Source organism: Equus asinus, chromosome 15 (genome assembly GCF_041296235.1).
Source record: "Equus asinus isolate D_3611 breed Donkey chromosome 15, EquAss-T2T_v2, whole genome shotgun sequence".
Classification (NCBI taxonomy): Eukaryota; Metazoa; Chordata; class Mammalia; order Perissodactyla; family Equidae; genus Equus; species Equus asinus.
In genome coordinates, this window is record NC_091804.1 from 45996173 (window position 1) to 46017628 (window position 21456).

Genomic DNA, 21456 nt, shown 5'->3' on the forward strand with positions numbered 1-21456 from the left:
TTACCTTCCCAGAAGGTAATCTTTTCAGAGTTGAAGTGAAATATCGTAACTTGTTGTTTGGAAGGTTGAAGAAAGGAGAGATATTGTACCTAAATTGTGTTTGCAAGAATATAAAATAATACAGCTCTTTTTATGTGGAGTGAAAAAAACTGATGGGGAGCTAATAACTTTAAGTTTATGTCTGGAAAGCTGAGACCTGATAGATTATATATCAAATTGGTATATAACTTACTTGGTAACAGATACAAGTTTGCGTTTCAAAGTATTGTAGCTACATCAAGACATGTATTACAAAGGGAGAATATATATTCGTAACACCAGAATTTCATGAACTCCAGGAAAAGGAAGGAGAGCAATCTCTGCAAAACAAAGCATCTTTATTCATTTATATATATTTTATTTACCCATTTATATATAATATATATTTCAAAATCACAATATTTAATATAGAAATGTTTGGGGTTGCTACCAAAGTTTAATTAATATAAAGGCCAAATACTCTTTTTCCTCCTCTCTCTTTTTTTTGTGAGGAAGATTGGCCCTGAGCTAACATCTGTACCAGTCTTCCTCTGCTTTATGTGGGATGCTGCCACAGCGTGGCCTGATGAGTGGAGCTAGGTCTGCACCCAGGATCTGAACCAGCGAACCCAGGGCCGCCGAAGCAGAGCGCGCGAACTTAACCATTACGCCACCAGGCCTGCCCCTTCCTCTTTTTTTGAAGGAAAAAGAAAAGCTTTATTTCTTAGAGCAGTTTTTGGTTCACAGCAAAACTGAGCAGAAAGTACAAAGTTCTTGTATAGCTCTGGCCACACACAGGCACAGCCTCCTCCACTGTCAACGTATAGCGTTAGAGTGATAGATTGACAATTGATAAATCTATGTCGACCATCGTTATCACCTAAAGTCTGTAGTCCACATTAGGGTTTCAGTCCTGATGGTGTGCATTCTGTGGGTTTTCACAAATGTGTAATGACACGTGTCCACCATTATAGAGTCACACAGGATAGCTTCACTGCCCTAACTATCCTCTGTGCTCCATCTGTTCATCCCTCCCCTCCTAACCCCTGGCAACCACTGATCTTTTTACTTTCTCCATAGTTTTGCCTTTTCCAGTATTGGAATCATACGGAATGTAGCCTTTTCAGATTGGCTTATTTAAGTTAGTAATATGCATTTAAGATTCCTCCTTGTCTGAATTTTCATGGCATGATGGCTCATTTCAGTGCTGGATTATATAGTCTGTTGTCTGCGTGTATCACAGTTTATCCATGCACCTACTGAAGGGCATCTTGGTTGCTTCCAAGTTGTGACAGTATGGGTAAAACTGCTATAAACATCTGTGTGCAGGTTTTTGTGTGGACATGAGTTTTCAGCTCCTTTGAGTAAATACCAAGGAGTGCGATTGCTGGATTGTATGGTAAGAGGATGTTCAGGTTTTTTTTTTTTAATAAACAGCAAAACTGTCTTCCAGAGTGTCCAGACCATTTTGCATCCCAAGAACAATGAGTGAGAGCTCCTGTTGCTCCACTTCCTTGCCAGCATTTGATGTTGTTAGGTGTTTTTAATTTTAATGAAGTTCAGCCTATCGATTATTTCCTTCATGAATTGTGCCTTCAGTGTTGTATCTGAAAAGTCATCACCAAACCCAAGATGATCTAGATTTTCTTCTATGTTATCTTCTAGGAGTTTATAGTTTCATGTGTTTTTTATTTTGTGTCTTTATTTTCTAGTTGAATTGCTGAGTAAAAATAAAATGATATATTAACCCCTTAAAGAAGTGTATCCTACTATTTACAGATGGGGTGACCTGATATGCTTGAGGTTGCACACATAAGTAAGGCCACGATTGAGTTTTAAGTTAGTTCACTTGGAGCTTTCACTGTTACCTTTTAGAATCATTGGGACCTGAACTCTTTTTTTTCCCTCCCCGAAGTCCCAGTACATAGTGTGTATCCTAGTTGCAAGTCATTCTGGCTCCTCTGTGTGGGATGCCTCCACAGCATGGCTTGGTGAGTGCGCATAGGTCCACGCCCAGGATCTGAGCCAGCGAACCCCAGGCCACTGAAGTGGAGTGCGCGAACTTAACCACTTGGCCACTTGTGGTGGGACCTGAACTCTTAAGTTATTTCTTTGTAAAAATGGAATTTGCGTTTCCTGAAAGGAAGAGTTTTGTTAAAGTCTTTTTCTCTATGGAGCTCTGAATGAACGATTACGGAAAAGAAGTACTTAAACCATACATAGATCAGTAAAATGTTTAAGGATTTAATGAAATGCTTTTTCCACAAAATGCTCTTGTGTTTCCTGATTGATAAATCTTTCCGGCCATGTTTGACAAAGTTTTCAATACCTGGAACCTGACCCCTTACTGTTGAGAAGTTTGCTAGATTGTGACCTTCTTTCCTTGACCTTTAAACCAGCACTTTATAATTCTAAGGCTACATTTTTGTAATTAAGACTAAAAAATTAACCATTCCTATTTTCACTTTTAATGCTATGCGTATTTCTGCTGGCATTGTATTATTTGCTTTCTAAGACAGGTCAGTTCTAGCTCTTCATTACTGTCTTAAAATACATCCTTTACAATGACAGTAAGCCAAGCTGGGTAGCTGGGGGAAATGGTTTATACCATGCATACCTTTTAGAGCATGTCAAAGGGTTCATATTCCAGTTAGTTAATGCTATTCATGAGCATCTGTCAAACTCACAAGAAGTTTCACAGATGAATATGCATAGTATAGGGCATAAAGAACATTGTTCAAGTTAAGAATATTCCTAATTTCTCTCAAATTCACGTTGCTTCATTTTTTTCAACCTCCTGTTTCACGTTTTAGATGCTTAGTTCCTAGTTTTGTATAAACGTTATCTAAAATAAGGAATTGAAGAATAGAAAGAAAAGTGATTGAAAGTATGTACTGCGGTTCTAGAGACACCAGATCATTCTTTTCACCTCTTAAAGGAAAAGTCTAACTTTTGGGGGAAATTTTACTTGTAAAATTGACTCTGTACTTTGTAAGCAGTGTTGAAATTCATTGGGATAAATATGCATGTTGGTATAGTAAAATCCCATTTTTAACATAATGCTTTAATGGAAATGGCAGTTTTATGAAATGACTGTGACTAGTAAAAATCTGAATGATGCTCATAAGCCCTTAGATCATTTTTATTGAGGTTTTTGTGTATTCTAATTCATTAATACAGGGGAAAAGGAGAATACTAACATGGTTTATTCCCTATAATTACTCAAATCAAGTAGAGTTTATTTTCAATAAAATTCTTAGAGTAAATTGCCTGGGGTGGGGAGAAGGGGGTTGGCTATTTTTATAAAACATCTTGAGTTTTAGTCATGAGACTTGGCTATTTTACCAGTGTTGCTGTTCACTTGCATATATTTACAAATAAAAATCTATGTAAGCCCAAGAAATCTCTTACACTTAAAGGCCCAGAATTGAGTGTTGAGGGAGAAATCTGGGATGTTTATTTTATCCTGCTTATTACTACAAATACTGTTTTTCTTTCAATAATTTAGACTACCTTTTATGTGATTCATATAGGTTGAAACACTGTTTAGATCGCTATGTAATAGGTTAACTGGGGGAATTTCCAAAACACCTTAGTGTTTACTGTTAAATTTGGTTTATTTTTGTGAAAGGTCAATGTAAGGGATAAACTAATACTTAACTTTAGTCCCCTCCGCTCAACTTCGTGAGGCAAGAAAGGGAGGAAGAAACGCTGGAAACTGAGTTGTAAATAATTGAGTATTAATTTTCTCACAGTGAGACCATGCTGGCCTCCCGTTTTCTGCATTCGGTGTGCATTAGCCCACCTTAGAAAAATCTATACTTTTTTGGGTGTGTTTGTGGACCATTATGCGTTCTTGGCATTCTGATCTGATAGATGCTTCCGTGTTCTTGAGGCAGAATATTGTTGAAACTAATAGCTTTAAGCTTATATCTGGAAAACTCTGAGGCCTGGTAGTTTACAAAGCCCCTTCAGCTTGGCAGCAAGCACCTTTTCCCTGGGCTTTGTATTGGAGGCTCCCCCTTTTCGGGGGGGGGGGTCTCTGTGTAGACACACGTGTGTCTGATTTCTTCTCCTTTCCCCCAGCACTGTGAGGCTGTTTGAGCTGGAGCTGTGCTTATGCGGAGTTCTTGTGACTGGCAGTTTTCACGTGAGGGCCAGGGAGTGTGTGTACGTGGTGGTTGTGGTCCCCATGCCGTTGATGCCTGTGTGTGTGTGCATGTGTTTAATTGCTTTCTGGTTGTGTTTAGCTGTTCTTTTTTTCTTTACCATTGCTGAAGTAATCTCCACCCTAAGCAAGCAAAGAGACTTAATGGGGGATCAGACTTGCTCCCTCTTCGCCTGGGTCAGACTGCGTGCGTTGGAAAGTGGGAAAGGGTAGAGTCACGAAGAGCTGCTGCCTCCACAATCCCCCAAGCACTACCTCAGCACCAAGTGTCCGCTTTCTCCCTCGATGCCAAACACTTGACACAGGGTGGAGCCTTGTCAGCATCTGGCTCTCCCTCACTGTAGCTGAAAGTCCTCTTGGGCCACAGGGGACCTTCCTTCCTGTGTAAGCTTTTAGTTCTCCATAAGGAGATGATGTTGAGTGTAGAGAAAGGGTTCTTTGTGACGGAGCCAGTAGGTGGGATGCAATACCAAAGACTCCACCTTTCCTGACGTCTGGCAGCAACTGTACCAAATAGTGCCTCCCTCTCATGGCTTCCAGCCGGACTGCCAGAGGGCCAGAGGCAGGGTTTGTTGGAAAGGTAAGCAAATGGAGAAATCTCTTCAGGCATTTTGTCCTTGAAGGTGTCACTGCCCATGGAACGAGAATAGCTTTCAGTCCACGTGACCCTGAAGCAGTGACGAGGCAGGATAGTAGTATAGTCAGTTCTGCCATAGTGCGACACGTACATTCCTCAAGTCACCATACCATACAAAAAAGCACAGTAAAAACCACAGGACTTAGGAGGGGGACCTGGGGTTAGGTGCCCAGCAGTCAAAAACTTTGTCAGTCACACACACACAGAAAGATAGGAACCTAATAAAAGCAGTAGCACAGCTTTACACCGTTAAACGGGTAGGAAATGTATAAATACTGCAGTCCATCTGGCACTTCACCTGAGGACCTGTGGAAGTGGGCGTCGGCGGAGCTGCACTGTGTGATTTACTGTGAAGTCGAGGAAGGAGGGTTTCCTGAAGTCGAGCAGAAAGTTGTAACACCAGATATGGCTGGGTGTGGCTCCTCACCCACCAGTGAACTGAGGGCGTTGTCAGGTGGTTGACGTGTTAGTATAGGGGTGTATTTTGTGTATTTCTGTGCAGCTCGGTTCAGCTGGGGATGCAGTTTTCTGTGTTCATCTAGCGTTTCTTGCAGACAAAATCACGCATAAGCAAATGTGAAATTCGTTTTATGCTCCGATTGTCCCCCTAATATGCACATCAATCACATTGGAACAAATTCACGTTTTGAAAATAAGCTTTATAGCAGAACTGGCTGTAGTTTATTTGATTTTAGAATTGAGTCCCTTTTCCTTTCTTCCTTTCCACCAATATTGATTTCTTAATTTATATTTAAGTTAAGCCCATATCAAATTGATTTTTCATACCCTGAGCATCTCTAGAGGAGAGAAAGCAGCCTGAGATTTTAATTTTGCTAGTGTAATCCACAAGGTAGTTTCCTCCTTGCTGAATGAGTATCTGTCTGTCTATAGATTGATAGATACACACACTCTCTCCCTCTCTCTCCCTCTCTCTCCCTCTCTCCCTCTCTCCCTCTCTCCCTCTCTCCCTCTCTCTTTCTCTCTTTCTCTCTTTCTCTCTCTCACTCTCTCACTCACTGTCGCTCTGAGACCTTTACTAGATGCTAGGTAACAGTGCCTGAGATGCAGAAACTGGTAAAGTATCATCCTTGTCCTCAGGAGCTTGGAGTCTGATTGAAAAATTTTCAAGGCACAGATTTAAACGTCTTTGTTGGGTCTGCTTAGGGAACAGATAACCAACATTATGGACACATGAGCACACACATCTCCCCACTCCATCTCCTGCCTCCTTGTAAATGTAAAGATAGGAGTAAAGAGCTTGCCCGGAGGAAACAGGAAGATATCATTGATTTACCTGGTGAAAAATGTAAATTTGAAAAGGGGTCGAAAAGGACCTAAGAGGTCTTGTAGTTCAACCCTCCCACCTGACTCCTTAATAAACCTAGTGGTCAGGTGTCCGTTGATGGGTAAATGGAAAGAAAAGCAAGTTTCAGAGTAAGGTGAGTAGTGTAATCCCGTTTCTGTTAATTCCCCCTCCCGGCGCATGCTTGTACTGTTTGTATAAGCACAGATGATGTGGAAAGATCCTCCTGTATTGTTAATAATTGTTACCTCAGGGGACAAGGGAAAGCTGATTAACTTCCTCTTTATACATCTTTTATTGTTTGGCTTGTTTTAGGAAGCATGTTTTACTTTTTTAATTAAAAAATCTAATAAAGTAGAAAATGAATAAATAATAAAAAATACCCTCAGGGCACTGAGCTTTGTTTCAGTCTTCCCAGTAGCCTGGGTAGTTACAACTGAATGTGATGTTTCAGGTGTGGGCTGCCCTACAGGACCCAGAACTTGCTGTAGCCTAAGATGATACTAATTTTTCTGTCAGCAGCACTGTATTGTTGGGGCTTTCTGTGTTTGTAGACCATTAACACCTCAGAGTCCTTCTTACATCTGCTACTCTGGGCACATTCTGCCCTTGATAATCATTATGGACTCAATTCTAGTCCCTTACGTCTCCCCATTAGGTTTCCTCTTGTTATTGTGGAAATCAGTATTTAGCGTAGATTAAGGACTGGCCTTAAATTCAGGCTGCCTGGTTACAGATCCTAACTACCACTAACTAGCATGGAAAGTTAGACAGGTAATGTGTCTTCAGAGCCTGTGTTCTCATCTGTAAAACAGCATTAATCATAAAGTTGTGAGGTTTCAATGCGATATCTGTATTTTAGAAATTGTACTAGGTGCTTGGTGGCGTGGTGAGATCATGGTGAATTTTAGCTCTTACTGTTGGTACGTTAACCTCAGCTCATCATCCCTCCTATCAATGATAGCGAGACAGTTTTGGCTCTTGAATCTTCTCTTAACAATATTCCATACCCCTCCTGACCCCAGAACATAAGTCAGTCAATGTTCTAAACTTTCCTTACGAGATCCCCAATCAATCTCTGTCTCATTCCACAGGTCCCTTCACTGATGTTGTCACCACCAACTTAAAGCTTGGCAACCCGACAGACCGAAATGTATGTTTTAAAGTGAAGACCACCGCACCACGTAGGTACTGCGTGAGGCCCAACAGTGGGATCATTGAGGCAGGGGCCTCGATTAATGTATCTGGTAAGTCCTGAGACTGGAGCCAATGGGGTGGGCTAAAAAGGCCTCTTAGAACCGGTGGGATTTCTTAAAGCTTGTATTTGCAATATAGCAAAATAAAATGGCAGACTTCTCCCCCCAACCCTCTACCCTCTGATTAAAATGCTTAGTGGGTCCCACTCACCTATTGTTTTTCCATAATTAATGCTTCTTTGGTTTAATGCTTACAGCCTTTGCACCTCAGTAGTTAGAGCAAAATTAAAGTGGTAACTTCAGACTTTACTTGGAATGAGTTTGGTTTTCACTCCCTTGAAATTAAATCTGCCCTTTGGCGATAAATAAAAAAAAGGGCTAAACAAACTTAATTTTACTTTGTGGGAGAAAGCTAAATGGAGTTATTTTCTTATTTAAGCTAAATGATTTCTGACATTAAGCTCATGTCATTTCCAATGATTGGTAACTGCACTTTACTGATTGTGAAAAGCTAAGAGAGATGAGGGCTGAGGAAATTGGAATATATTCAAGGGTGTAAGTTTTGTGCATGTCTGATAGGGTTTTTTTTCCCCTTCTGTCTGAGGGTGCATATATTTTCCAAAGTCCAACTTTTGAAAAGATACTGGTAAAGTGCCCAAATTGAGAATTGGATTTCAGAATTAAGGAGATATAAGTGATGGGTTTGAGTTTAAATGTATTTTAGAAATGGAATAAACTTTCAGCTCATTACAACTGCTGGATCCAAGGATGCCTTTTGTGTTTGTGATGGGGGAGTGTGTGTCTATCCTTGAAGCATCAGGGGACTCTGTGTCATAGAGGGTTCTGCATCATTAGACGCTACTACTCATTCGAAATGGGAATCTGGCTGGCTTTTTTCATGACAGATTTTGATTCTGATACATTTGGCTATTTCTTTGACACCTAAAAGAAAATGATTCACCCCTTTGGAAAGATATAAGGTGTTTCATTATCTGATCATTTCTGCAGACTCTTATTCCCTGCATCCATTGGTCTCTCTCATTATGGTGCGCCCACGCCAGCTGTCCTCCCGTGTGCTTCTCTCTGGGGCTGCAAGACCTGATCTAGACTCTTGAATCGGGTTATTATCCAGGAGAAGTCAGGAGGGTGGGGTCTAGCATTTATTGAGGGTCTCCTGTGTACTAGGCTTGCGCACACATTAGCTCATAATTTCTGTTATCTGCCCTGTGAAGAATGCATCCTTACTTCACTTGTGTTAAGGAGACCAGTGACCACAGGCTCATGAAGCTAGCAAGTGATGGAGCCAAGTTGTGTATCATTCTGTCTGGCGCTGAAGCCCAGACTGTGGGCTGCAGCTGGAGAAAGGGAGGGGCCTAGGATGTTGGTGTTTTCTGTGCCCCTTGGATCCATATGGTTTCAGTGTTTCTCCTGAAATCAAGGGTAGCTGAAATCTTTTCTTCCCTTCTTTTAATGACTTCTTTTTTCCTCTTGATTTCCTTGCCTATATCAAATTTGAGCAAGATCGTCAGTAGATGAGAATTACCAATTTTCACAATAAATATGGGGGCAGCAGCTTGGTTTTCTGAATAAAATAGTCTCAACAGGCAGTTGTATGGTGGAGGTGTGCTTTCCAATATTAAAGGTCAAGTGTGTGTGTCTCTCCTTCAGAAACATTCATCTTTTCCCCATCATAGGAATGTTTTTTAAAGTTATTAACTAACCCTGGGCATTTGATTTATGATTACCTACTTAAGGAAGAACAAGATTCTGTAGTTGCGGCCGTCCTTTTGCAGATAAGAAGGTCGGGTACAGAGAGAGGACGTGTTCATCTAGAGTCACGTGGGTGATTAGTGCTAGAGCTGGTATTTGAAGCCAGGTGTATTTGCTCCTGATCCAGTGGCTCTTCTGTGTCATTAAACTGCCTCAACAGTATTAGGGGATGGCCTCACTCACAAATGAATATAAAACATACAGTACCATGGCTCTCAAAATGTAATGTACTCAGGGGAAAAAAGCAATTGAATGATAAAATGTCCATGTGTCTCCAGGCCTTCCTACGTGAGACGAGATGTGTTTGTACCTGAGGAAGGGCTCCTTGGTTTTTAGTTGATTTGTATTTATCTCGGTGCCTGAGATGCACTTACGTGAAGCCAGATGTCATGGCATTTCTGGGACAGCCGCACCAGTCAGCAAAGGAGGCTGGCCCCCATTTGCTGCTTTTATGTGCTGAAGGGCCACTGTATCATTTCTTAGAAATTAACATCTTGGGGTAGAAAGAACTGAGCTTCTCCAAGGGTCCTCTTAAATTGCAGCTACGTGATGACATTCTTGGTGAGTATGTAGACTGCCCAGATTCCTTTGGGAGAGAGTATCCTGAGGAGGGGGAGGAGGAGGATGCCAGCAGACAGGCAGTGCAGATTGTCTGAAAGCCAGCCCCCTTCTCACAGGTGCACACGTGGCCACGCTTGGTCTCACCCACTCTGCTCAGAGATCACTGGATTTGGGGTCCAGAAACCTGAATAGGGAGCCCAGCTCTGCTGTTTAACCTGTCGGCTGATCTTTGGCCAATCCATTAACCTCTCTAGGTTCCCATTTTCTCGTTTGTAGTGTGGAGAGAGCAGTGTCTGCCTCGTGGTATTTTACCAGTGCTGTGTTAACTGACAGCGCGGTGCAAGAGTGGGATTGCATTGTTCTTCCACTAGTTTTGAGCAAACAGTGGCTAGTTTTTCTTGAAGGTGGATTGTACATATTTGAATTGCCTTTTTAGAAATAAGTAAATTCCATACATTTTACTAATTTATGGACTTTTTCTAATTTTAAGAAGAAATTCATGTTTTTGCTTCTTTCTATAATATGTATTTGTTTTATAGTGAAAAGCCACTAGTAAATTTTCAAATATAATCTGCAAAAAGGCAGCCATCAAATCTACTTAAAATACTACTGGCATTGTCCTGCGTACCATACAGAATGTTGCAGCAGACCTGAAAAGGACATGACTGGTACATTATTTCTCTTCCATTTCTGAAAACCCTTGGGATGTGCTAGCTATTAGGGAAGGTTATAAATCATCCTTAGAGAGAGGGGGTTGGGGAGGGAGAGGAGGAGGAGGAGATCCACCCATGGAGCTGACCAGAGGGACTGAGATCTGCAGGCACACAAATCAGGGCTGTGACGGGGAGGGACGCTTTCTAGCTCTCAGACACACTCTGTGAAGCTCTTCTCAGCTTTCAGATTAACCTGATGCTGTCCAAGGGACATTACATTATGCGTCATAAGTCTGGACTCTGACCTATCATATTATTTTCTTCAGAAGATGGCCCATCACTTACTGGGTCCTTAAAAAAAAAAGCAACTCCAGTTTATAAACTCAGGTGGTAAAGTAATGGTTAGAAACAGGCATAACCTAAACTTTTTGTGACGTTAGTTGAAAATGTGTGGACTTGCCAAAGGGGTGTTTGGGATCTGGTCACTCGGGCCTGTGATCTGCATCCTTTTCTTTGTCCTTTAGATAGGTGCTCATCTCATCTCCTTCTTACAGGAGCCCCTCCTGGGATCCCTGCCCGTTGGGTGAGGCAGTGCAGTAGGTGACGGGGGTGCAGGATACTTTCTCTTTGCGTTAATTGGCCCAGAATGCTCTGGTTTTAGCCCCTTGCTCCTTGATACACACCATCTACTAGAGATGGTTTTGAGTTGTTCAGATCTGGACCTCAGCAAAATAGGCACACTTAAATGGAGATTGGAGAAGAGGAGATTGGATTTTTTGCCCCCTGAGATTTTAAATGCAAGGAAAATAGAACTTTCTGAATTAATGAATTGTTTGAAGCAGTAGGGGGTCTCCCCATTTGTTCTAGCTTTACAAAATTAAATCTATTTTCTGAACTGTCTGGTGGGAAATTATTTTTAAGGTAGATAATTTCTGAAAATGTCTTTGTGGTAAGCCGTTAGTAGTTGTAGATTTTTTTTTTTAATACTGCAGTTTAATAATGAGGAAGTTTTCCATTAATATTCCAAACCATGTTTGCCAGCAGGTACAGCAGGTGAAGTGGTAAAATTATGGGCCCATCAAAAATACTTACGCTTCCTGTAATATGATATTAAGTTTAATATTTTTATAACCTTCAGTGAATTCTAATTTCACTAAAGTAGCAAGCACGCTTCCATTTGCAGTTCAGTTATGCACATTGGTTGCCTGTGTACCAAGCAAATTAGAAATGCAAAAATATCTGTGTGTGGGGGGCATTGGAAAGAGTCATTGAAGATACCAGTATTTACGTACAGATACACTTTACTAAGTGTACCCTGGGAATTGAAAATGGATTAAAGACAAACAAACACAGATCTTCTCGTGTCTGAATCTGTATTTTAAACGAAAATTCAAAGAATTAAGGAGCAGTATTCATTCTGACATATAGCCCTTTTCAGCACTTATTTCCATCACGTTTAAAGCATAAAGTTCTTCCAGTAAAAAGCTGAGGACAGAGAATGAATATCAGCAACTCTTCTTGGATAGAAACGTTGGTCAATTAGCGTAATTGGGTAGCATTGCAATTGATAATTAATCCTTTTAAGATTTTGCTGACTCAGTTTGGTGGAGCTGCTTGCTTGCCCTGGACCAGTCCGCCTGGGGCTGCAGCTTTTAGGTGATGAGCACCAGAGTGTAAGTGCCCTGCCCTTCGAGAAAGAAGTCAGGCATCCATCTGTCAAGTGCTGATAGTGGGAGCTAAATTTGGGGGTTTGGGGCATCTTAACAGCAACATTCTTCTTCGTTTGATCATTTGCTTTGGAGGTCTCTGATAAGTGAAATCTTTTTATAAATGGTTTTCATGAACCAGTTTATTACTCGGATAAGAACAACGCACGTTCTTTCTTAAAAGATGTCTGTAATCTTTCTCACCAGATGAGATTCTAGTTTTTAAAAAAAGGAAATTACCAACAGAAATTCAGCTTAATTGTGCTTTCAAAGATTGTTTAAAAGTTTACTGTAATATTTAGGTTTCTTGAGAAGAATCCTGTGTTTCACTTTTTAAAATTTTATTTAATTTTTTTTATTTTTTGAGGAAGATTAGCTCTGAACTAACATCTGCCGCCAATCCTCCTCTGTTTTGCTGAGGAAGACTAGCCCTATGCTAACATCCGTGCCCACCTTCCTCCACTTTACATGTGGGATGCCCGCCACAGCGTGGCTTGACAAGCGGTGCGTAGGTCCACACCCGGGATCCAAACTGGCGAACCCTGTACCGCAGAAGCGGAACATGCACACTGAACCACTGCGCCACCAGGCCAGCCCCTTGTGTTTCACTTTTTAGGAGTATGATATAATTTACTTACTCTTTACATTTTCAAAGATCATGATGAAGAGGACTTAGCCAGTACATTCAGTGTTCAGTTACCTGAAGTTAACTTCAGTTCTCTGCAGTGTGACTGAAGAGGAGAAACTAAGCACACCTTTGGAGCAGCCAAAAGTCATGTTCGTTTCACTCATGACTTATACACCTGAGCTCCCAAGTCTTGACTCTCCTGTTAACTCTTACGTTAGAGTCACTGTTACCCTGGTCCTGGTCTCCAGCCCCTCGCAGGCCAGAGTGAAGGAAAGGGCTTTGAGAGGTGGCCACAGTGAAGGACTGGACAGGCCACCATAGAGAGCAAGCACGGGGGAGAGTTCAAAAATCACAGCAGGGATCTGGAATCAGTTAAGTCTCAGGGCAGACCGTTCTCCATGTTCCAGTTGATCAGTCCCAAGAGACCTGGCGTGTAAGTCTTCCTAAGATAGTATATAATGGGTGTTCATGGTCACAGCACAAGAGTACTCAGCAAAAGGCTGTGTTGTTTTCCATTGTCAAGTGTTATAGGAGACAGGAAAGTATGTTGGAGTTTTGAAGAAGACGTATATTTTAAAAGGTATTTTTATGGAGCCGGCCCCATGGGCAAGTGGTTAAGTTGGTGCACTCTGCCTTGGTGGCCCAGGGTTTTGCAGGTTTGGATCCTGGGCGCAGACATGGCACCACTCATCAGGCCATGTTGAGGTGGCATCCCACATGCTACAACTAGAAGGACCCACAACTAAAATATAGAACTGTGTACCGGGGGGCTTTGAGGAGAAAAAGGAAAAATAAAATCTTTAAAAGATATTTATAAAAAAAGAGTGAGTGGGCCTTGTTCTTTGGCCAGTGCCTGTCTTCCAGTGACACAGATATGTTTGTACTAGTCTCTGCACAAATTAATTAATTAGAACATGAGGAGTTTGTTATCTCAGATGGGCTGTACTGAACTGGAAAATCCTATGGAGAGCACAAAGACAGTTCAATGTTAACTTATTTTTAAATAGACAAAATTAGTTATTTACTTGCTAGACTCCGAGTTCCACCCATGAATAGGCAGAGGTCCAGGAAGGTAGTCATGTTTTCAGCGTTTTGAGAATCCTAAAGGAAATGATAAATTTACTCATGATAAGGGTGCACAGTCTAACTAAAATGAGAAATTACTTTGCTTTAGGCTAGAATTCTGTCACCTCGTTGTGGTAGAAGGAGTTAGCCTAAGCTGATCACCGCTCTGGTTTGTCTTTGCTTAGTTGAGGAGAGTGGGGAGTGACTTCCTTAGTGTGCTGGGAGTGCGGGTGGGTAGGGAATGGTCTTTTGCTGTACAGGCTGTATGAAAGGAGAGAGAGAATGGCAACTAGACTTCTGCTGGTGAACGTGGTGCAGTCCACACAGAAGTCAAAATATAATGATGTCCACCTGAAATCCATATAATGTTACAAACCAGTGTTACCTCAATAAAAAATAAATAAATTAAAATGTTAAAAAAAAAAAAAAAGAAAGGTTAGAGAGTAAGAGAACAGTGGTGATGAAGATTGGAAACCACTGTCTTAGACCCTGGGTTGGAGAGTGAGTGGCTCTGGGAAGTGGAACAGAAGGGAAGCTGGATGGTTGAGGGTTAAAGAGGGTTTCCTCTCTTTGTGCTGCCCCAAGGAGATTTCTAGAGGGAATGTGATTCAAGAGTGCTTTGAGTGTTGGAACGGAAGAAGGTGCACCCCCTTCCACCGTGAAAAACTGTAGATTAATACCCAGAAGGTGAGATATGAAAACGTGAGCTCCTGGTTTCAGTCTAATTGGGTAGAAAGGGCAAAAATGTAAGGAAGGAGCTTAGGAGTCTTAGTATCGACAATATTCACTGATAGAATAAGGTCACTGATAGAATAAGAATGAGGGTGTGAAACGGCGTTCTAGTAGGAGCTGCAGTGTTAGGAGGGGTAGTGTAGCACACGTTCTCCAGGTGTGGTCCCTGGAACAGCAGTGTCGGCCTCATCTGAGAGCTTGTTAGAAATATGTTCTCAGCCCCATCCTAGACCTGTTGAATCAGAAACTCTGGAGGTGCTGTCCCGCTGCCTTGTTTTAACGAGCATGCAGGTGATTCTAATGCATGGTGAAGCTTGACATCCCCTAGTTACGGAGTCGGTTGAGTGAGTTAAACCCTGGAGGGTGTGGTATATTGAGATGTGAGTAGGGCAGGTGGACCAAAAGGGATGTGACAAGTAGGGCCAACATGATAGGAGGAGACTTTGGTAATGACAGGAGAACACCGTGGGTGTGGGGGTGTGGCCAGCACAACGTGCACCCCTGTTGGACCAGCAAGGAGACCTGTTGTTGGGTTATGCAAGGAAATCTGAGGAGAGCTAGACTGTGAAGAGTTGAACTGATTGTCTTTTACTAGGGAAATAGGGTTTTTTGGTAGGAGGTTTTTGATCTGGGGAATATCACAATGGTGGGAGATTAAATTCGTAGGGGTTATGGGGGATATGCGGCTTGACTGGAAGAGAAACTGGGAGAAGTAAGATCTCCTAGTTGGAGAAATCTAGATGTTAGTGGAGGCCTGAGCCGAGGTTGTGCATGTAAAAGGAGGAGAAAGACTTTCTGAAGATAAGATTCTGAGATTGAAAAAAAATGATAAAGCGTGTGCCATGGTGCTGGCTAGACTTGTATTCACTTGCCTGTTCCATCATGGTGCGGATGAACGTGATCCGGGACTTGCTTGGGTTCTCCCAGGCTGCTTCTAGGCTGCTTTTCATCAAGTCGTCATTTCTCCGAGGTGTGTGTGTTAAGTAGCATATATTCTGCATTTCTTCTCTTTTGAAGAAAATCTGATCTTATTGATCCGATGTTTTATGACCCTGAAGGCCCTTCTTAACAGGATGCCACTTTTGCCTTCTGTACTACAGCAGACATGGTATCACAAAGCGTTAATGTTGGTGAGTGGTGACCCCGTCTCCAGGCCGTCTCCTGGTAACAGGCTTCTTTTTAATGTAGTATCAGCAGATATATTTTAAAAGTAGGATAGATGGTTCATTTAAGAGGGTTTTATCATCAGTGTCTCTGGTGTTCAAGTGAAATAAATTAACTTAATGGGAAGCTCTTTTATAGCCTGTCATGGAAAAAAGTACATAATTTCTGTTACAGTTTGCATGTATGGAGCTGAAAGAACAAACGATTAGCAACGTTTACTCTGTCCTGTTCTCATAAAGCTCCAGCTGACAGGATACAGCAAACTGAATTGGACTATCCTGAGATGATGGGAGCTCAGGAATGCAAACTTTCTGACGTGAGTTAGGGGCTGTGTTAAGCAGGGTGTGGATCCTGAGGGACAACGAGGGTTTATGAAGTTTGGTAAAATCTGGGTGGCCACTTGACCTCCTCACTCTTGCTTGCTGATTCGGGAGCCCACAAGGAAAGGATAGCTGATAGGTGGCAGACACTTTCTTTTCCACTTGCTGCTCAAGGTGGAAGCAGAGCTGTTCAAGTGTGGGAGGGGTCGAGCACCCAGCCCTACACTCTGAGCCTCCTGGACATTCACCAAGCAGCCACGATTTTCACTCATGGTTTAAAGTTTTTGAATTCTGCAGCTTCACTAGTGCATCGGGCATCTACGTTTTTATGTCATGAGTCCTCGCCGTTGCAGAAGGGATGTTTGACCTGCCACTTCTGGCTGTCTCCAGTGCTCCCTTAAGGTGGTTGCTTACCACCAGTACCTGCTTCTTTGTGTGCTTAGCTTGAAGGTCTGAATGTAAGTGATACCTTCTCTTGGTTCTTCCAGATCTACGCTGTGGCGACTTGCCAGTTTGGATGCTCTAGGCCTGAAGCTGTGCTGAGGCAGTGGATCTCAGCGCCCCTCTGCAGAAAGGGAGAAGCAGCTGCAAGGTGGTTTGATGAGAGGAGCACAGGAAACCCTAGGCCCTCCCTGGAAGAGACCTGTGCATGTGCATGTGGGCCTCTTTCTCTACCTGAGCTGGGGCTCAAGGCTTGGTGTGTGTGAAGCTGCTTTCCCTCTTAAACTGCTCATTCTCCCAAGAGGGGCACTACACACAGCTGCCAGTGCCTTCACTTGAATTCCTTAGCCGGGTCATTTTCCTTCTGGAGGGGCCTGCAGGGCAGCTTAGTATAGAAGAACGGTGCTCAAGCCTTGTGGTCTCAGGACCCCTTTACACTCTTAAAAACTGAAGCCCTAAGAAGCTTTTTTGTTTGTGGATTGTATCAATATTTATCATAGTACAAATTAAACTGAGAAGTTTTTAAAGTATTAATTCATTCAATAATAGTAATATCAATTACATGCTAAAAGTAACATTTTTTATGAAAAATAACTTTTCAAAAAAACTTAGAAGACTGGCGTTTTGACATGTTTTTCAACTCTCTTTGGTGTCTGGTTTGGTAGAAGACAGGCTGGATTCTCTTATCTGCTGTGCATGTGGTCTGTTATAATGTGTTGTTTCGGTGAATGTACATGAGAGAAAACCACTTTTGCCATAGAGGTGTAGTTGGAAAAAGGGAGAGTTTGTTTTATTGGCCATTTCAGATTATTATGGACATTAGTTTTTGATACTACACCAAAACTTGACACGCGGTACTTTCTCAGTACAATGTGGAACTGAAGCGATGTCAGTGAGCTATTTGAACTTTGTTTCGCTGAAATACATTGGTCTTGCACTTTAATTGGGTTTTGTAATATTACGTTAGCTGAGTTATACAGATCTTCCAAATGTTGACATATTTCATTATGCAATATCAAAAAATCACATTTGTTAGTATTCCTACCAATCTCATCAGAAAAGTCTTTAAGTATTTGGGAAACTGTGAAGCTCTTGGTGGCAGATACAAGTTTTTTTTCCAGTAGTCTAATTTTTGCTTGAAGGCCTGGATTTTATCATTGGCAACAACCACTATAAGTTGTTTGCCTTGAAGTGACAGGCCCACTTCATTCATTTTTGAAAAAATATCTGCCATATACCTAGTTCTGAATAACTGTAGTTTTTCTGTTGGTTGTTCTTTCAAGTAAATGGTGTTCCATGAGGGACATCTCGTTCAACTTTCAACCCAGTTTACACAGGTGCTTCTCCCAGGACAGCACAAGTGCGTTATGTGGACTTGCCATTTCATCCTATAGACTGTTAAGATGTGTTGTCAAGGATTGAAATTCAGTAAAATTAATAATTTTTTGCTTCATCAAGGATATTCTTAAGTGAAACCAGCTTTTTAAAAAAACTGTGAGTGTGTGGCAGTGCCCAATACAGAGACATAAGCACTGTTGGTGCTGCTGCCTGATCCGTGCTAAGGTGCTGGCGGTTTTACCCACCTCTGGTTTTGCATCAGCTATCACTGTGAATATCAACAGAGTGGAACAGGCGCGTAATGTCTTGTTATTATCATGACCACAGTTTTGACTTTATAGATCGCCTGATGTGGGGACCCTCAGGGTCTGTGGATAACACTTTGAGAGCCTGTGGTGTCAAAGTCTGACTCTGGAAGTCATTTAATATGCTGGCCATGGGACCTGAGTGAGGCCACCTAGCCCTTCTAAGCCCTAGTCTTCTCATCTAGAAAATGAAGACAGGGGCTTCTTTCATGGACTGTTGTGAGGGCTAAATAGGAGAAGTAATGAAAATGTGCCTTCTCTGGTTCCTAGTACATAGTAGGCACTAGTAAAGGCTATTTTCCTTTCCTTCTTGGGACATTCTGAAGGTATTGGGGATGGGGAGGGTGGGGTGAGATGGGGAGATGAAAAGGAAGGGTCAGTTTTGCCTTAGGGCATGCCTAGAACCCGAGCAGAGGTCTCTTGGCTCTTCCTTGTCACTTGCAGTGCCTCAGGGATGAGGAGAGGAAGGGGAAGGGGACAGCAGATCTTCCTGGGGGGGCTGTCTGCATGGGATGTCTTAGGTTCTCTGGACCCCTCAGTTCTCTATGTATGATCTGGTGTGGTTTGAGCTCAAGGGCCAACTTTACTGAAAACTAGCCGTGTCTTCTGACTGCTCTCATCTTCTGGGCCTCGGTACTCTTAACAGATAATCCTGGTTCAGCCTCAGAGCTCTATGGTAGAGGACTAGGGGCCTTGCACAGCTGGCAAAACAGAGTCTCAAGGATGAGGCAGGTTTTGCTATTAGAGCTGTGCCCTGCTGAAAATCTAAGTGTAGTCTGGGACAAAGTTTTCTTCTTTCCCATACTAAAAAGTACTAGAGCAGGGTTTTGTTACAGCCAGCTGAGACCTGAAATTCCCAACTCCAAAAAAGGTTGACACTCCCTGTGCAAGAAAGATCAGAGTGCCTGTGAAGACATCAGCTCCTTAGTTTATCACGTGTGCCTTCCTTATTGCAGTCTTGGGGGTGGGAAAAAACCATGATGGGAATTTAGCTTTCAGAAGAGTCCATAGTTTTGACCTGCTAGTCTGTTCATTTGTCCTGAGGCTGAGTATCAAGGCCAGGTGTGTGATGATGTTCCAGGTCTGTCTACGGGGGAGCTCTTGCCAGCTCAGTGATGCCAGAGGAAGAGTTATCTGCATTCCAGGTCCAAAACTGCCAGCAAGGACCGCTTTTCCAGGAGTGAACCATGCCTTAGACCTGCAAGAGTAAAATGCCAAGTAGAGTGACCCTGTGTTTTAAATGAGCTTTGTTCTTTCTGCTGATGGTCACACTTGAGTTTTTGAGTACTCAGACTGAACATCCTTATTTTAGTAATCTTTATTGGTAGCTGAACTTGATGTTGTGAATATATAAGCCCTAAATTTAAAAAATGTTTGCACATTTATTGATTTTTTTCCTGAAGAAGTCTCCCAGTGAGGTCACTCAGAGCACTCTGATGGGTGACGTAGGCAGCAGAGTTGCCAGGGTGCCTGCGGACACCAAAGCATTGAAGTCTGAGGTGTTGTTAGGTATTAATAGACTTTCTCTGTCCCCGAGATAGAAAGGACCCCAAATCCCTAAGACGGGTGGGGGATATTTGTATTTCTAGTCCCCATCATGTGTGGTTCTGTAAGGTACGTGATGATGGGCCTGGGGTGCAGGATGTGAGCCTGGAGTACTGGGGTGGCCAGTGTGGCAGAAGTGGGTGCTGGACTGCACTTGGCTCTTTGTAGAAGTTTTGCTGCTTCCTAACATTGTGACCTCGAGCAATCGCTGCACTTGACGGAGCCCCAGATTCTTCTTTTGTGAACTAGGGCTTAGGACGGAGGCCCTTTATCTGCTGCAGGGCGTGAGTGACTGTGAGGCTTTGGAGGGAGCACGTGGGAAGCCCTGAGCTGGGGTTCAAAGGCAGGAGAACACTGGTAAGTGCCCAGCAGAAAAGGTGCTGGTGCAGAAGGACAGAACTTGCGGTCAGAGGACCAGGAGTCAGTTCCTCTTGGTGGCCATGAGCACTGGCTTCCAGTCAGATGCTCGTCTGCTTTTGAGTTCTCTCCTCCATGGTCGGGCAAGTTAGTTAAGCTTTCTGTGCTTCAGTTCTTTCCATCTGGAAATAGACATCAAAATAAACTCCCCAACAGTGCCTACGTTTGAAAGGTTAAATGGGATCACAGTAGACCCAGAGAGCAGAGCCCCGTTTCTGGTGCTTGGGAGATGCTCCGTCCACACCAGGGCTCACCACTGTAGGGCTACGGTGCACTTTCTGCACGTGAGAAAGTTAGGTTTCAGGGAGCTAACTAGATGTGTGGTTTAGTCAGAGCCTTGTAGCAAATCTCCTATTTTAAAGCCGCTGTCATTTAACAGGGGTGGGTCCCAAGGAACCTAAGTCAGAGTGGGAAGGCCCCTGCCTCACTGTGGTGGGATGACTCGTCCAAGGGAGCCGTTATTTGAGGCTCCTTCCTGGGGCCTGTAGCAGATGTTTGTGTCAGGTGTGCGAGAGCGAGAGTGAAAGATGAGTGGACTAGCAGTCAGAAGACCTGGGTCCTAAACCCTAGTCCCAACTCTGCCACTACCTGCTGTTTGACCTTGGGCAAGTCCCCTAACTTTTCTGGCCCTCAGGTTTGTGACCTGCGAAGTGGAGAAGATGCTGGTCACCTTGCCCTGTTCGCTTCAGGTGGGGCGTCATGAGGCTCAGACAGAGAATCCTGGTACACTGCCTTACCACCAAACGACAAGTGTTAACATGACAAATGGCTGCTGGCAACCATGCTCTGACCCTCCTAATGGCATCTTTTCTTTCCCAGTGATGTTACAGCCTTTCGATTATGACCCCAATGAGAAAAGCAAACACAAGTTTATGGTGCAGTCTCTGTTTGCTCCACCTGACACTTCTGATATGGAAGCGGTAGTAAGTACTGAATGCTTCTTACTTTTTCCAGTAATTAAAAAATGATTAGGTACAGAATCGTGGGCGCATTGCAGTGTGTGTCAGAACTGTTTCTAAAGGGGAAGGGTGTTTTCAGGGAGCTTTGTACTTTGACTGCCTTTATGGTTTTTCTAAAATTTTGATTTAACATTTTATGTACCTTTCTAGAACACTATTCTTTTCTGACATTTATATCTCGATTTGCTTCAGCAGTTCCTTGTTGTGATTGTATCTTGAGTGGTTTGAGGCTTCTCTCCCTTTATGCCGCCTCCTGTCCTCCACAGAAAAAGGAACTTTTCATTATAGGGAATGTTTCTTACTGTGTCTTCCCCATCCCCCCGGAACCCAGAAAGATGTGAGAGAGTTGACTACCGCGTGTCCTTCAACCCTAAAGGGTTTTGTGGCTTGTTTTTTTTTTCGCTTGGTATCATGCTGGTAAGCATGATTCTTTTTTTTTCCCCCCGTAGATTCCTTCATTTTTTTCCTGCTTAAATACGTGTTTGTCTCTGTCTCTGATTTTGATAAAAATAAGATGACTTCATTTTCAT

The 21456-nt window shown here is 42.8% G+C and overlaps 1 protein-coding gene across 2 annotated transcripts in view; it reads left to right on the forward strand.

Moving 5' to 3' along the window:
• Window positions 1-21456, forward strand: part of VAPB (VAMP associated protein B and C) — a 53870-nt gene that overhangs the window by 17781 nt on the left and 14633 nt on the right. For both annotated transcript variants that reach the window (XM_044747926.2, XM_044747927.2), the window contains exons 2-3: window positions 7221-7373; window positions 20787-20890. In XM_044747926.2, the coding sequence (XP_044603861.1) occupies window positions 7221-7373; window positions 20787-20890 (257 nt within the window). The remainder of the gene's footprint in view (window positions 1-7220; window positions 7374-20786; window positions 20891-21456) is intronic.